General features: G+C 43.3%; 1 protein-coding gene across 1 annotated transcript; it reads right to left on the reverse strand.

Annotated features, from left to right (window-relative positions):
* Positions 1–11,449: 11,449 nt before the first annotated feature.
* Positions 11,450–16,819, reverse strand: LOC130980865 (uncharacterized). Its single transcript, XM_057904510.1, has 4 exons — positions 14,271–16,819; positions 13,676–14,165; positions 12,138–13,588; positions 11,450–12,017 (listed from the first exon to the last, which is right to left on the reverse strand). Exons 1-4 carry the CDS (start codon positions 16,817–16,819, stop codon positions 11,450–11,452), a joined length of 5,058 nt encoding a protein of 1,685 aa, XP_057760493.1.
* Positions 16,820–17,019: the final 200 nt, after the last annotated feature.

Below are 17,019 nucleotides of genomic sequence, written 5' to 3' on the forward strand. Positions count from 1 at the left end.
ATCTCTTCACTCAACTAACTGTAAAAACACATTCAACCTTAACACAACCATAACACTCTCTCTCCTAACATTGCTGCAGTCTCCCTCTCTCAACCCGTCATATCCCCTCCCTCTAACCCGTTGTAGTACCTCCGTCTCATCCTTCGCGCTGCTGTCTCCCTCTCCATCAATCGTTGCGCTGTCGTCTCCTTCTCTGAAGTTGTCGTGCTGTCGTCTCCCTCTCCTTTACTCGTCACGCCTATATTTCCCTCTTTCAACCCTCCTCCTCGCCACCCGTCAGCACCAACCGTCAGCCATATTCAGCATTCACATCTACTTAGTGCTCTGTCTAGCCTCTCTGTTTCCATCTGTCTATCATCTCCTCCACTCTCTGTTATTTTCGTCTCCCCTACACTCTCCGCCTCCCTTGCACTCTGTCTGCATCTATAGCGAAGCGTTAGGTAAATTATTTGGTAAAAAATTTCTTTGATATAATAATTTGTTCTTGAATTTAATTTTTTGTTATGATTTTCTTGGTTCTTCATTTTTTCCTGATTTTTTTCTGATTTAATTATTTGGTAAAAAACCATACGTTACTTTAGTGCTGCTTATGGTGCTTTTGTTTCCAAGTGGCATATATGTTATACTAATGTTCAGTTTGTCATATTTGTTTTTTCCAACTTTAGAAGTGACAAATGATTACGTTAAAAGTAATTACTATGCATCACATATCAAAATTCCTATGTCACAAAGTAGAGGTGCAACCTAGTTTTCTAAGTGGCAATGAACTATGAAGTGCCATAAAACTCATGACATTTTTCTTTTTTCATTTTTTGTTGGAATGTTTTAGAGGAAGGTATTGCAGACAAAATCTACTGTAAAGTATCAGAACAAGATAGACGAACTCACAATGCAATGTGAGCTCAAGGCAAAAGAATCCTATGAGGCATGGATGTCATTAACTGCAACAAATGAGCAACTAAAAGTAGTCCAAATGAATCTTAACAATGTCACATTTATGTCAGTAACCACTGGTATATGAATTGTATTAATTTCTTATATTAGAGTATATGAAATTTATTTCAACTTGGTTAATGAGATTCATTCACATAAATATGTAGGAACATGAGGATCTGGATTTTTTTTCATCCATGGATAACTCATGGTTTTGAAATAGTCATAAAGAGAGTGAGCGAGGGTGTAAGAGTGGGAATTTAAGGGAGGGAGTGAGGGTCAGGGAGGGCATTAAGAAATTGGAGGATATACTTAGGCTAGCAAATAGTCAGGGCTCTTGATTACCTTATTTGGATCTTAAACTCTCTTGCACCACATTTGATTAAGAACAATTGCATATAACTCTAGCTTGCTTGAGGACAAGAAAGATTCAAGTTTGGTGTTGTGATGCATGGCATCATTTGCTTTAATTCTCATTTGGTTTTTGTTAGAAATAAGCATGATTCAAATGGTGTGATAATAATAACATTTTGAAGATTTATGAGAACAATACTTTGAGTACTTAAATTGTATGAAATGTTAGGAAAAAAGTGCCAAAGAAGCATGAAAAGCGAGGAAAGAAGCCTAGTGTGTCTGGGGCGTGTATGTGGCATGTCAAAGACCACATGCCCTAGAGTTTTCAAGCATATGAAGATGGGCATGTCAATGGGCATGCTGTCAAAGTGGCACACCAGGCCAATTATATAGGGATCTTGTGTTGTTTCTTGAACCCAGGCGTTCATTAAGGCGTGTGGCTGGCGTGCCAAATGCCACACACTCGTAAGGATCTATGCTGGCGTGCCCCTAGCGTGCCAAGGAAGTGGCACACCAACATTGGCGTGGCACACTGAGCATAAAATCCAGAGGGCCTCCCAACATAATCCAACATTGGCGTGCCTTGTGGCATGGCACACCCTCAGGCCAACTTGGGCGTGCCCCCGACTTGTGCCTAAGCGTGGCACGCTGCGCCAGAATTTCAGAAGCAATCAACACTGGCGTGCGCATGGCGTGTGTATGGCGTGGCATGCCAGGCTTGTACTCATGGGCGTGCCACCGACGTGTGCCTGGCGTGGCACGCCGGGCTTGTATCCCAGCAGCATCCCTCAGGGTGTGGCACACCACTCTAACTCTATGCAACATGGGCATGCCACTAGCACGCAACATGGCGTACCACGCCGGGGTTATACTCAAGGGCGTGACATTGGCGTGCAGTATGGCGTGGCACGCCAGGTTTATACTCAAGGGTGTGCCACCGGCGTGTGCCTAGCATGGCACGCTGGGCATATTTTCCAGCAATAACAAGTATGAGGGCGTGCATTATGGCGTGGCAGGCCACCCCAACCATCAAGCTACCTTGGGCGTGCCCTCGGCGTGTGTCTGGGCACGGTACGCTGGGCCTTTATACCAGAAGCATCAAGTTGGGTGTGCCTTCTCAAGTGGCACACTAACTCTTCAGCACTAGCATGCCCACGGGCTTGTGTAGAGCGTCGCACACCAGGCAGCACTTCCAAATGGCAAACTTGGGCATGCGTTGGGTGTGTATTTAAGCATGGCATGCCAGGTCCTTTCTCCAGAAGCTCATCGTGGGCATGCCATTGGCGTGCACTATGAAGTGGCACGCCAACTCTTAACCTGAGTGTGTGATTGGCGTGGCACGCTGGGCAAAGAATTTAGAGAAATTGAAAACTTACACGACTTAGGCGTGTCATGAAAGTGGAACTTGCACGACACGCCACCCAACCCCTTCTTCACTCAACAAGCTGGGCCCATCATGAGTTAGTTAGAAATGGAATTTCAATTGTAATTTGAGTTTAATTTGAATTTTCATTTACAAGAAGGAGTAGTATATAGACCCAAGGAAAACACTTCATTGGAGACTTTTGACACTTTACTTTTACTCTACTTTTAGATTTTACTTTGTATCACTATCACTTTTGTACTTTTCTTTGTAAACTATAAGTAGCTAACTTCTCTTCATCGGGGTAAGGAGCTCTATTGAAATTTGATGGATCAAGTGTGATTTTATCTTCTTCTTCTCTTCATCTTTCATTTGATTTTCTAGAAAGAATCTTCGTTCTTCATTTCAAGGATTCAAATGTCTTGGAAAAGAATTTGAGTCTAACATGGATTCTATGTGAACCTTCGGAAAGGAATCATAGAATTAGTGCTTGAAGTTCTTTCTTATAATTGTGTAAATATGGGTTTGGGATTGATATTATGACATTTAATCAACCCACTTTTGGATTTATGGAATTGTGTGGCTCTAAATCAAAGACAAATCTTCATCTCTTCACATGAGCAATTAGATCAAACAATTGGCAATTGATCAAGTTAAGAGAGATTGATTCACCAAGGAATTGGGATTCAATCACTTTTGATTTGTCAACAGATCAATGAATTGCATGATTGAAGATGAGATGAAAAGCAATTTGATCCAGAGACTTCAATATCTCTATACCCCAATGATCCTGCCCTATTCTATCCTTTCCTCTTCTTGATTAACTGCTTTCCAGTTAATGATCTTTTCATTACTTCCTTTACATTCGAGCAATTTACTTTTCCTGCCATTTATTCTTTCCACATTTATATTGTTGCAATTTATTTTATAGCACTTTAAATTTCCAGTTATTTACTTTTCCACTCTCTAATTTTAGTCTTTTATTTCTTTGCTTTTTTACTTTCCAGTCATCTACTTCACTGTCAAGATACTTAGCTCGTTGCTTAAACCACATTGAATTTGATTTGTTTAACTAGAATGGCCAATTGATTAAAGTTGTTTGATCTATCAATCCTCGTGGAATCGACCTCACTCACCGTGAGTTATTACCTGATGCGACTCGATGCATTTGCCGGTGGATTAAGTTTGTAAAACCCGTATCAGCCTCTTGAAGTAGTTGTTGGAGATTTTGGCTTAGCGATATGGATTACAAAGATATTCATGCTTCTTGATGTTTCTTTGCTGTAGCAGGATTATAATTTTCTACCCTTCTACTCCAGTCATAGCAGACCTATAAGCAGGATACAAACAAATTAATACTAGATGTTTACAAACTCTTTCTATCACGGCATCACCACAAGTAGTATTAGTCTTAGTTTTTGTTGAAACCATGAGGTATGCAAGTTTTGGTATAAGTTTTTATACAGCAAACCAACTAATAAAACAGAGATCTTAAGTGAAATTATACCCTTTAAAAATGTTTCTTACTTGGGATAACGGAGTCATTTTTGCAAGAGATAGTTTACTCCTTAGATGACACTAGGCGCAAGCAAGAGCTTCAAAATGTTGAGAAGCTTTGTTCTTCTTAAAGCAAACTTTTGCAATTGCCCACTTAAAGAAAACACCTATGATAAAGAAGGGTACACAACAAAATTGCTATAAATTGAGAAAGTAATATCTTGATGTCTCGGTCCACATTTCACACCTCAACTAGTGCCATAGAAAGAAGCAAATCATCTGAGTAAGATTTGGCATCTTGATGCCGAATATTTTCCCGTCGAATATCTAAGTGCATGTCAAGTGATACGTAAAAAATAATTCCACAATAATAACTACCAGCAAGTGCACCAGGTCGTATCAAGTAATAAAACTCACAAGAGTGAGATTGATCCCACGAGGATTAAAGGATTAAGCAATCAATAGTTAATTGATTATTCTAGTTAGACAAACATAATTGGGTGATGAGCAATAAGAAATATAAATGACATGAAATTAAAGAAAGTAATAAAGTGTAAGAAAGTAAATGGCATAAATGTAAAGTACGGGAAAGTAAAGTGCAAGAAAGTAAATGACTATAAAGTAAATATAAGAAATAAAGATAAAATAAACGTTGGGATCAAGAGATATTGCATTCTTTGGATCAATTGTTTCATCTCATCTTCAATCATGCAACTCATTAATCGCTTAGCAATCATGAGTGATTGAACCCCAATCCCTTGGGGATTTAATCTCTCTATCCTTGAACAATTGCCAATTCCTTGATCTAGTTGCTCATGAGAAGAGATGAAGATTGGTCCCTGACTATACCACACACTTTCATAGATCCAAGTATTGGAAGAATTACATGTCACTATATCTGACCAACCCCAAACCTACTCCAGTGTGAGAAATATTTCAAGCATGATTCTATGATTCCTTTTCCAAGGATCATATAGAATCCAAGTACATTCAATCTCTTTCCCAAGATAATTGAATGCTTGAATAAAGAACAAAATTTTTCTAGTAAATCAAAGAGAGATGAAGAGAAGAAGAAGAATCAAAATAATTTAATCCATTGAATTGCAATAGAGCTCTCTTTTCCAATGGAAAGAGTTAGTAATTCATAACTAAAATATTTAAAAAAGTGGGTATGAAAGAAAGTGGAGGAGAAGAGAAGTATGGGTGAGAAGAGAGGGTCTGAAGACTCCTCCTCCAATTGTGTCCAGAATAATAGATGATGCTCAATGTGTGTGTGGTGGTCCTATTTATAGCTATCCTAAATTACAAACTCAAATGAAATTGAAAGCAAATTACAATCAAATGAAAAATAACTATTCTAGATGCTTCTTGTAGCCTTGATTGATTGGGAATCATGGCTTGAATGAGAGTTGGAGTGGGCTTGATTGAAGGTTGAAGGCTGTAGGGAGAAGTTGGCGTGTGGTCCAAGTGCCATTTTGATTGGCACGACGACTAGAATTTGCTCTTTGGAGTGTGACCTACTTTACGACGCTAAAATGATGGAGTTGTTTAGGCCCAAAACTGAATGTTCACTATAAAGTATTATATATTGTTGGAAAGCTTTGAATGTTAGCTTTCTAACGCCGCTAGAAGCATTTTATTTGGACCTCTACAGCTCATGTTATGCTCTTTCAAACATGAAGAGATCAGTCTATCAAAATGCCCCGGTGTGCCACGCCTATTGGCACGCCCTACACTCGCACAGCTTGCAAGTTTGGCATGCCACGCCCACTTGGTATGAAAAAATATAAAAGAACACAACATGATGCCCATGCATCATCAAGCTCACTTTGTGAAGTAGGCACAGGGCAGCAGTTAACAAAGACTAAGGAATTCGATAGGAGGATTTAGGAGGAATATTTTCCTTCAGATCACTAGCATATTCTGGCTCAAATAGAAGCTTATCCCTAACATCCATTAGCAGATCCTGTAAACAAATCAGATCAGAGACATAAGAAAATGTCAATTCAAATAGCACCAATTGATGATCATATTTATACCAAGCGAGACCCAACAACATCCAAGGAATAACCCTTTTCAATTTCTGCATTTTTTAAACCCATAACTGCTTTAACAATTTCATCTTTCTCAGCTCAATTAGGAATACCAATGAGCTGTAAAATGGTATGGACAACACAAAAAAACGTAAATCTTAATTGTAAATAAGCACAAGCTAAATCCTAAATCCCAATCCTTACGCGAAGAGGAGTGCGGTGCAATGGAACAAATTGAGGAACATGAGCATTACAAGAGCTGGTGGCAGATTAAATAAAAATTCACCAAATCACAAATAGAAATAAAACAATCATCATCATCATACGTTAAATGTAAAATGCACAGAATTAACATTGCGAAAGTATAGAACCTTGAAGAGAAGGGAGAGTCACGGTGCCGAGGAAGATTCTCCTTGATAATTGTGTCAATATGGAGAGTAGAGGAGCAGGGCGAGTCATGGTGCCGAGGAGGATTCCAAAAAAAGCACCGCATCCGAAACGAATTCATGAGAATAAGGTGGAATGATAAAAAAAACCAACGAGAATTGTGAGAATTTGGATGAAATCGAGAAATTAAATAAAAACATGTATGTACTTGTTGTAGAAGAGGGAAAAGGAAGAAGTGCCAAAGTGGTCTTTCATAATGTTTGATAGTTTTTTTTTTTTTGCTAAGTAAGTTTTTCCGATAACAACTTGAGTTAAAATGAGAGTTTGATGGTTCAATTTCTTAAATTTTATTACATAGGTAGTATAATTTTTAATAAGTTATTTATAGAATAAATATAAATGATTAAATTTTTTATTAATCTAATTTAATATTTTAAATTTTATGATACATTAGATAAGTTCAAAAAACTTGAGCTAATTTTAGAGTCCGTTTGGGAAGTTTTAAAAGTAATTTTTTTGAGCTTTTGACTTATGAAAAGTAGTGTGTGTTTGGATTTCAATTTGCAAACGGGAGTTTGCATAAAATTGATTTTGTAAAATTGATTTTGATGAAAAGTAAGTTTGGGTTAATCTGATTTATGTTTGGCAATCTTTATATCAAAATTGATTATAGTAAAATAAATATTGTTTGGATTATACTACTCAAAATCACATTTAGATGAAAAATTATTTAAATAGATATCAATATAAATAATTTTTTTATATACATCCAAAATCACATGACTAACAAAAATAATATAAAAATATTTATCATATAAACAAAATAAATACAATAAAAAAATATGAAAGAGAGTATTATAAATTTTATAATGTCAAACAAAAAGAAAATATTCTATAATTTTTCTAGTACTGTCAGTACTCTTTAATTTAGTATTATTTTGGACTATAAATTTTTATTATTTATGACTCTATTGTTACTTATAATTAACTTTTTATTTATTTTGTCCTTTTTTTATAGTATCATAATTTATATTATACAAAATTTTGATAATAAACATAGTATATAATAATTACAATTACAAATTTTATAAAGTCAAAATAAATTAAAAAATTAATACAAAACAAAAATAAAGTACATCAAAGAATAAAAAAAATCATACAGAAAAGAAATAATAAAAGTTTCATAAAACCAACAACATATATCATATGGACAAAAAAATACAATAAAATTAAATAAAAAAATAGAAAAGTTCATATACAACATAAATACAATGCAGGAAAGGATAAAAAAAAGAATTTATATGAACAAAAAATAATAAAAATCAATAACATTTGCCATATGAATAAAAGAGCACTATACAAATAATATAAAAATATTTATCATATAAATAAAAGATATAATAAAAAATATAAATAAAAAATACAATAAAAAACCATAAAAATTAAAATATAAAAATGAGTACTAAAAATAATAAAAAAATAAAAATATTCAATTTGCTAGTAATGGAAACAAATCTGAACTATTTTGATAAAAAAAAGTTGTAACTAAGAACTATGAAGAAACAGGAAGAACTACAAAGAACTACTGTGAAGGATAGTTATTGGTATCTGTACAGGATGCTTCTGATACGAGTTGAGAGGAGGATCGGGAACCTGCGAGTTGGATCGGATGTTGGATGGCCCAGATGGAGCGGAGGGGAGGTACCTGCAAAGACACTCCGACGCTCAAGTCAGGATGGATCTAAGAGGTATAAGGTGTGAGGAATGGATGATTACCTGGAGGGATCTGGGTCCTCTTATTTATAGGTGATGGTGAATATCTTATCTTTATCTTATCTGGCTAAGATAAGAGGGGCGTTTAAATTCAAAAGTTGGTTAGGAGCTCTAGAGAGATGAAAATGGGTTGACCCGGTAAGCCGGGTTCGAGTTCGGACATGGGTCTGGGATCCGTGGGTCGGATCCGTAACAGTTGCCCCCGTAGCGACGGAGCGAATGACTTCGGTGTGTCGCTAAGAGTTCGAGGCGTTCCTCTGCGTCTTTGGCGCTGGTCGGGTGCTCGTTTGGTGATGAGACCGGCTCCTCGATTTTGTTTAGGTAAAGGATTTCGTTCTGACCGTATCTTTGGTCTTTGACGTGACCTTACCATGCCTGTTGCGCCTGTTGCGTTCTTCGAGGCGTAATTGATTAGTTTACTTTTCCGAGGGGGCATTTATGGTGGGGGGTTTTCCCTCTTTTGCCCCCGTGAGTTATTCATTGTGCCCAGGGTTATTTGTGTCTTTTTGCTTTTTGAAACCGTTTTGGTTTTTATTCCCTCGTCCGTTTCTTTTCAAAAAGGGAACTCTTCATTTTCTAAAAAACTCCTTGGTGATTTTTGCTTCCTGGTGCTGCTCTGCTTTGCCTCATTTTCCTATTTTCCTTCGAGTTTTTCTTCTGAATTTACCAGGTTGGTATATTCTGTTTTTGCTTTTTCTTTCGTACGCTTGTCTGTGTGTGCTTTTTTCTGTTCTTGCCGTGCTTTGTTTTATCTGCTTCCTTTTTGTTTTGCTGTGTTTTGGTATTTCTGTCGAGTTTGGGGAAGGGGCTGAGCACCGCCGTTTCCTACTTTGACTGTAGTGGTGTTTAGGTTTTTGTTTTTTGATATTGTGCGGAGTTGGTAGGCTGATGGTGGTGCTCCTCCCTTGTTTTAGGTATGCAGCGTCGGCGAAATGAGAGTGTGGGTGCCCCGGTAGCCCCTTCCAGGGGCGTCCCTAATCGCTACGGTTGGGTGACCAGTGATGTATGGGGCGTTCCGTCGCGGATGACGGAGGATGATCTCCAACGGCTCCGCGATCAGGGGGCGATTTGTGGCGGTGGTGAAGAGGAGCGGCGATACGAGCTCGTCCTTCCTGATGCCGACGAGCGCGTTTGCTACTTGAACCTCCGTTCACCCACCGTGCCGGACTGGATGTGGGTTTATGAGTCCATGTTTACTCGGCTCGGTGTGTGGTTTCCGTTCTCGCCTTTTGTTCAGGGTTTGCTTAGCCGGTGTTCCGTGGCACCGTCTCAGCTTCATCCGAACAGCTGGGCGGCTGTTCGGTGTTTTGAGTTGGTGTGCCAGTACCTCGAGCTCCCGGCTTCGGTTCCCGTTTTCCTCTTTCTTTTCTTGTGCACTCTTCCAACTAAGGAGGGGAAGCACAAGAAAGGATATATGTCTTTTCGTGCTCAGCCCCATCGCCGGATCTTCGGGTTGTTTGAAGATTCGTTTCATGGGTTTAAATGGGAGTACTTTAAGGTGCGCCCCGTTCGGGGGCACCACCCGTTTTGGCTTACTTTGGAGGGCGAGCGCCGGTTTCCGACCTATTGGAATTTTGGTGCCGGGCCGTCGGTTTTAACTAAGATCTCCTACGATGATTTGTCTCGGGAGGATAAGGATATTGCCAAAGTTTTGTGGCATTTGTTTGGTGAACGCCCGTTAAATCCTCGAGACGTTATGGGGGATCCTGAGGCGTGTCGGACATATATTGGTGTGTTTCGCTTCCTCTTTTTTTTTTTTTTTTTTTTTTTTAACTCCTTTCTTGTTTCTTCTTTTTAGTTGAGATGGCTGGTGGGCTGACTACATTGGCGAGGTTGAAGGCAGCGTTGGCCCGGGAGGAGGGGTCGTCGTCTCCTTCTCCGGCTCCGACTCCGGCCGCAGATTCTCAGGCTGTTCCTCAGGAGGTGGTTTCCTCGGGGGTGCACACTGGCGTTGAAGCTCCTCCCGGATCGCCGGAAGTCGTTGTGCTGGCGGCTACCGAGGCTTCTCGGAAGAAGAGTAGGACGGAGGAGCCGGGTAGTGAAACTTTTGAAGAGGAGGGCTTGGTCCCTAGTGTGATGGACCGGCGTTTTGATGCTACGGGTTTCATTGATCAGCACTTAATGCCTGGAACGGAGTCATTTTTTGATGGTTGTGACGTCTCGTTTCAGGCTGAGTCGGTTTATCGTGCTCTTCTTCGTTCTGCCGCGGTTGTTCGGAAGGCCGAGCCTGTGATGGCTCAAGTGGGTTTGTTGGAAAAGAAGCTTCGGCAGGCCCAAACCGATGTGAGCAAGTTGAAGGAAGAGCTTGAGACTGCAAAGACTGCAAAGGAGAAGGCGGAGAAGTCGTCGGAGGATGCCGGGGCGGAGATACTCCGTCTTGCCGGTGTTGAGACTTCGCTTCTTTCTCAACTGGCTGAAGAGCGGAAACGTTCCTCAGATGCGAGTTCTCAAGCTGCCTTGCTTCTCGCCGAGTCGGAAACTCTGAAGGCTGAGGTCGAAGCCCTGAAGAAGGAGAAAGCGGCTTTGTTGGCTGATGCTGGGGATGCCGTTGCTGCAACCGAGGAGACGATGAAGGCGCAATTTCAGGTGTTGGCCCCTGGTGTGGATGTGTCTGTGACGGGAGCATTCAAGACCGTCCGTGATGGGCGGATTGTTGATATTTGAATAGTTGCTTTGTTTTTAGTTTTGAACTTTGTGTAGATTTGTTTCTAGTGGCTTGAGAGCCGTAACTTTGTTTTGTGTGAAATTTATGACCGTTTTTTGGGTCTTCGTATGATCCGTTTTTGGGATGTTTTGTTTAGCCGTTCGGGCCTTAGGTGTTTCGCTTATCATAACCGTTCGTTTGGTCGGTTTTTTGGGTACCCGTGTGTTCGGGCTGGAGGGTGATCAGTCCTCCAGCGATGGCCGTATTCTTGTTCCGTGCTTTTGAGGAACAGTAATGGCTTGTAATGGGGATGAAGTGATAGTTACTTGAAAAAAAAAGGTTTATTTAAATGGTTGGGCCTCGTTAAAACCCTTCGTGAAGGAAAGAGTACCCGAGTTTCTAAAAGATAAAATAAAGGAAAAACAGAAAAACAAATGGTGTCTTAAAAAGTGATGGGGGACTCATTTAAGTATAGTATCTTCGTAGGTTGGCTGCGTTCCAAGTTCTTGGTATTTCGCTGCCGTCTAGTCGTTCGAGTTTATACGCTCCTTTTCCTATTACGGCCTTGACTCTGTATGGTCCTTCCCAGTTGGGTGCGAGCTTTCCTTCTCCTGGGGTCGGGAGGCCGATATCTTTTCGTCGTAGGACGAGGTCGTTGTCCGCGAATTCTCGTCGGATGACGCCGTGATTATACCTTAGGCTGATCCTTTGTTTGAGTGCTAATTCTTTGACGTGGGCTATGCTTCTTGCTTCGTCTATGAGGTCTCGTTCTGCTTCTTCGTCGTTACCTCCAACCGTTTTTCTGGGGCTGGGGTCCCCGATTTCTACCGGGATGACAGCTTCTACGCCGTATGTTAGTCGGAAGGGCGTTTCTCCCGTGCTCGTTTGGGGTGTTGTTCGGTATGACCATAGGACTGATCCCAACTCGTCTGCCCATAATCCCTTGGCTTCGTCAAGTCGTTTCTTGAGTCCTTTGACGATAACTTTGTTGGCGGATTCCACCTGTCCGTTTGTTTGGGGATGTTCTACCGAGCTGAAGCGATGGGATACGTGCAATCCTTCTAAGAGTTCTCTGAATTTTTTGTCTGTGAATTGGGTTCCGTTGTCGGAGATGATGACTTCGGGAATTCCGAACCGAGTAATGATCTGTCACCAGACGAATTTCCGGCATTGGGTTGCCGTGATGGAGGCCAGGGGTTCGGCTTCAATCCATTTGGTGTAGTAATCTATGGCGACGATGAGATATCTAAGTTGGCCGGGTGCCGTGGGGAAGGGCCCGACGAGGTCGATTCCCCAACTGCCGAATGGCCGTTCAGCCGATATAACGCTGAGTTGGTGTGGGGCGGCTTGGTGGATATTGGCATGCTTTTGGCATTTGTCGCAGCTTTTTGTGAGTTGTATGGAATCTCGAATGATTGTGGGCCAGAAATAGCCGGCCCTGATGATTTTTTGGGCTAGCGTTTTTCCTCCGATGTGGTGACCGCAGCAGCCTTCGTGGATCTCGCGGAGTATGTATTCCGTGTCCTCGGGTTCTACACATTTAAGTAGGGGCTGCGAGAATCCGCGTTTGTATAGCTGTCCTGCTATGATGGTGTAGTTAGCGGCTTCTCTTTTTATTTTCCTCTCTTCTTTCGGATCTGGTGGTAGGATTCCGTCGCGGAGATATTGCAAGATCGGGTATGTCCAAGATTCCCGATTTGAGGATGTTAGGTGTGCGTTGATTTCCGTTGATACGGAAGGCGACTTAACGACCTCCTGGATTAGCGATCTGTTGCCGTGTCCTGACTTCGTGCTGGCTAGCTTGGAAAGTAGATCCGCCCTGGCGTTTCGCTCCCTGGGGACGTGATGTATGGAGACATTTTCGAATCCTTCTTTTGTTTCACTTACTTTTTTGAGGTATTGTTGGAGCAGGGGGTCCCGGGTTTGGTAGCTCCCGTTGATTTGGGAGCATACCACCTGGGAATCGGTGTTAACTTCGAGTACCTTGGCGCCGACTTCCCGAGCTAGGTTTAGGCCTGCCAAAAGGGCCTCGTATTCTGCTTGGTTATTTGATACTGGAAAGTCGTATCTTATTGATTGTTCAATTGTGATCCCATTTTGGTTTTCGAGTATAATTCCGGCGCCTCCGTGAGTGGAGTTTGATGAGCCATCGACGTGCAGTTTCCATGGTTCGGGTGTCAGCTTGGTCGGAGTCATTTCGGCGATGAAGTCGGTCAAGGCTTGTGCTTTGATGGCATTTCGGGGCTCGAACCTGATCTGGAATTGGGATAACTCGATGGACCATGCTAGCATTCTTCCTGCTAGGTCGGGTTTTTGTAATACTTGTTTGACCGTTTGGTCGGTTCGGACCGTTATGGGGTGGGCCTGGAAGTATTGTCGTAGTCGTCGGGATGCCGAGAGGAGTGCGAAAGCCAGTTTTTCTAGTCGTGAATAACGGGCTTCCGTGTCTTGTAGCACCTTGCTTATGAAGTATATGGGCTTTTGTTCCTTTTTCTCGTTTTCCCGGACGAGTGCTGCTGCGATTGTTTCTTCCGTTATGGAGAGGTACAAGTATAGTGTTTCCCCTGTTTGAGGTTTTGCGAGGATTGGAGGTTCTGTTAGGACCTTTTTGAAGTGTTGGAAAGCTTATTCGCATTCTTTCTCCCATTTGAACGGAATCCCTTTTTTCATAAGTTTGAAAAAAGGGATTGCCTTTTGTGCCGAGGCTCCGAGGAACCGGGATAGTGCGGTTAGTCGGCCGGTGAGCTTTTGGATATCTTTGAGGTTCTTGGGACTTGTCATCTCGAGGACGGCACGGCATTTTTCCGGGTTTGCCTCAACTCTGCGTTGTGTGATCATGAATCCGAGGAATTTTCCTGCTTCCATTCCGAAAGCGCACTTTGTTGGGTTGAGTCGCATTTGGTGCTTTCGCAAGGTGTTCATTATGACCTTTAGATCGTCGGTTAGTTGCTCACCGGATTCCGTTTTGGCGAGCATATCATCGATGTAGACTTCTATTTTGTTTCCGGTTAAGTTGCGAAATATCTTGTTAACGAGTCGCTGGTAGGTGGCTCCGGCGTTTTTCAAGCCGAAGGGCATTACTTTATAGCAGTAGGTTCCGTCTGGGGTGATGAATGCTGTCTTTTCTTCGTCTGGTCGGTGCATCGGGATCTGGTTGTAGCCGGAATATGCGTCCATGAAGCTGAGGTACCGGTGTCCGGATGCGGCATCTACTAGTCCGTCGATGTTTGGTAGGGGGAAGGCGTCTTTTGGGCATGCTTTGTTGAGATCTGTGTAATCAACGCACATTCGCCACTTCCCGTTAGACTTTTTAACTAGTACGACGTTGGCTAGCCAGGTCGTGTAAGGGAGTTCTCGGATGAAGTTGGCTTCGAGTAGGGCTTTTACTTGTTTTTGGACCTCGGCGGCTCGGTCTGGTGACATTTTCCGTCTTCTTTGCGCCACGGGTTTGGCTAGGGGGTCTACTGCCAGGTGGTGAGACATCAGGTCGGGACTTATTCCCGGCATATCGGCTGGTGTGAATGCGAATAGGTCTCTGTTTTGTTTCAGAAGTTGCGAGAGTTCTTCTTTGAGGTCGTGTGGGAGGTTTCTGTTGATGAACGTGTATTCATCTTTGGTTGGCCCTATTTGTAGTTTTTCCATGTCCCCTTCTGGTTCCGGTCTAGGTTGGCCATCAAGCCGTGCGTCTAGGTCGGCAAGGAATATTCCGGCCGCGTCTTGGGATTTTTTCCTTAGGGCTAAGCTATTGTTGTCGCATTCGGCTGCAATTTCTCGGTCTCCGTGAATAGTTCCAATGGTGCCGTCTTCGGCTTTGAATTTCATGAGAAGGTATTTGGTGAAGATGACTGCCGAGAAGTCGTTGATTGTTTTTCTCCCGAGAATGACGTTATAGGCTGTGGAGTCTTTTAGGACGACGAATTCGGATAGGATCGTCTTTCTCTGGTTGCTTGTTCCTATGGTGATGGGGAGAGTAACCGAGCCGTCTGGTTTGAGGAAGTTATCTCCGAGGCCCGTGACGCCGTGGCGATGCGTTTGGTGGCTGTCGTTGCGGAGCCCGAGTTTGTCGAAGGCTCCTCGGAAGAGGATGTTGGAGTCGGCACCCGTGTCCACGAGTATTCTTCTTACTAGTCCTGTTCCGATTCGGGCTGATATGACGAAGGGGGCATCTCCGGCCGAGGTGCCGTGCTGGCAGTCCTCGGGTAGGAAGGTTATCGTGCTGTCGGCAAAGGTGACTGGGTCGTGGTTTTTGACGGCCATTATCTTGAGGTCTTTTTTCATTGTTAGTTTTGACTTATTTGGCACGTCCTTGCCCGTGATGACGTTCACTATGATGGTCGGATCTTCTTCGGTGTTTTCCCTGGGTGGTTTTTGGGTTCTTGGGTTGCGTCCTTCTCTTTCTGGTGATTTGTCTCTGTCGGTGCGCCTTGGTTCTCTGATGATTTTGACGAACTCGGGGAGTTTGCCGTCCCGTATGGCCTGCTCAAGTGCGTCTTTAAGATCGTAACAATCTTGTGTTTCGTGGCCGTATCCGCGGTGATAGTCGCAGTAGAGGGTTTTGTTTCCTCCTGTCCTTTCCTTGAGTGGTCGGGCTCTGGGGATGATGCCTCGATATGCTATTTGGTGGTATACCTCCGTAATTGGTGCTGTTAGGGGAGTGTAGTTGGAGAATTTTCCTATTCTTGGTGGTCGGTGGGTCGGTTTAAGGTGGTCTCGTTGGTTCTCTTTGGGTGGTGCGTTATGACGGGGAGTCGGGTTGCTGTGTTGGGTTGCGACGTGCTGCCGTTTGTTGGCAGCGATGACCTGGCTGACTTCCTCGTCGTTGATGTAATCTTTGGCGACGTTCTGGATTTCGTGCATGGTCCACACTGGTTTGGTGGTGAGATGTTTGCGAAAGTCTTCATTCATGAGTCCGTTAGTTAGGCAGAGGCTGGCAACGGAGTCCGTGAGTCCGTCGACCGTCAGGCATTCGTCGTTGAAGCGGTCGAGGTATTTTCTCGTGGATTCTTCTTGCCTTTGTGTGACCCCTAACAGGCTGATGGGGTGTTTGGCCTTGGTGATTCGGGTTGTGAACTGGGCCATGAATTTTCTTGTGATGTCGTGGAAGCTAGTTATGGATCCGTTCGGGAGGGCGTTGAACCATTTGATCGCTGGGCCGGCAAGGGTTACTGGGAAGGCTCGGCATCGTACTGCGTCGGATGCTCCTTCTAAGTTCATTCTGGCCTCGAAGGCCGTTAGGTGCTCTTGAGGGTCTTTGGTTCCGTCATACTTCATGTCGGTGGGTTTGTCAAAACCTCTGGGGAGTTTTGCTCTTAAGATTTCTTCCGTGAAGGGTGTAGCTCCCATTATGGTATGGTCGCTTCTCGTGCGTTTGGTGCTTCGGTATCTCCGGTCTTCATCTGAATCATGTTGACGATTTAGATCCCGAGAAGCGCTGCGATGGTGTTTCTTGTCGTATCTTCGTTCGGGTGATTTCTCGCGTCTGCGGTTGCGTGAGGTGCTGCGATCATCTCTCCTATTGTGTTGCCGAATTGGCGATCTGCCTTGGTGGGACTTTGACCTGGAAGTTGCATGGCTTCCATGCTCGTTATTGTGTTTTTCTCTGTTGTTTAGTTTGCCTTCAAGTTCTTGGACCCGGAGACAAAGATCCTGGATGATTTGTGCCGCTTTGTCCCTGGTTTTCTCGGGATGTTGTGGGTCCGTCGTGACGTGTTCGTCTGCGTGGTGGATGGTACTTGCTATTTTTGCTTGGTTTGTGGCTTCACGGTGTTCTGAGACCGGACGACGCGGTTGGGAGTCGTCCTGGCTTGATGGGTTATCCTCCGGGATGTCCTCCATCCGGTCTGATTGTAGCAGGTTCCCCACAGACGGCGCCAATGTACAGGATGCTTCTGATACGAGTTGAGAGGAGGATCGGGAACCTGCGAGTTGGATCGGATGTTGGATGGCCCAGATGGAGCGGAGGGGAGGTACCTGCAAAGACACTCCGACGCTCAAGTCAGGATGGATCTAAGAGGTATAAGGTGTGAGGAATGGAT

Source organism: Arachis stenosperma, chromosome 5, assembly GCF_014773155.1.
Source record: "Arachis stenosperma cultivar V10309 chromosome 5, arast.V10309.gnm1.PFL2, whole genome shotgun sequence".
Taxonomy (NCBI): Eukaryota; Viridiplantae; Streptophyta; class Magnoliopsida; order Fabales; family Fabaceae; genus Arachis; species Arachis stenosperma.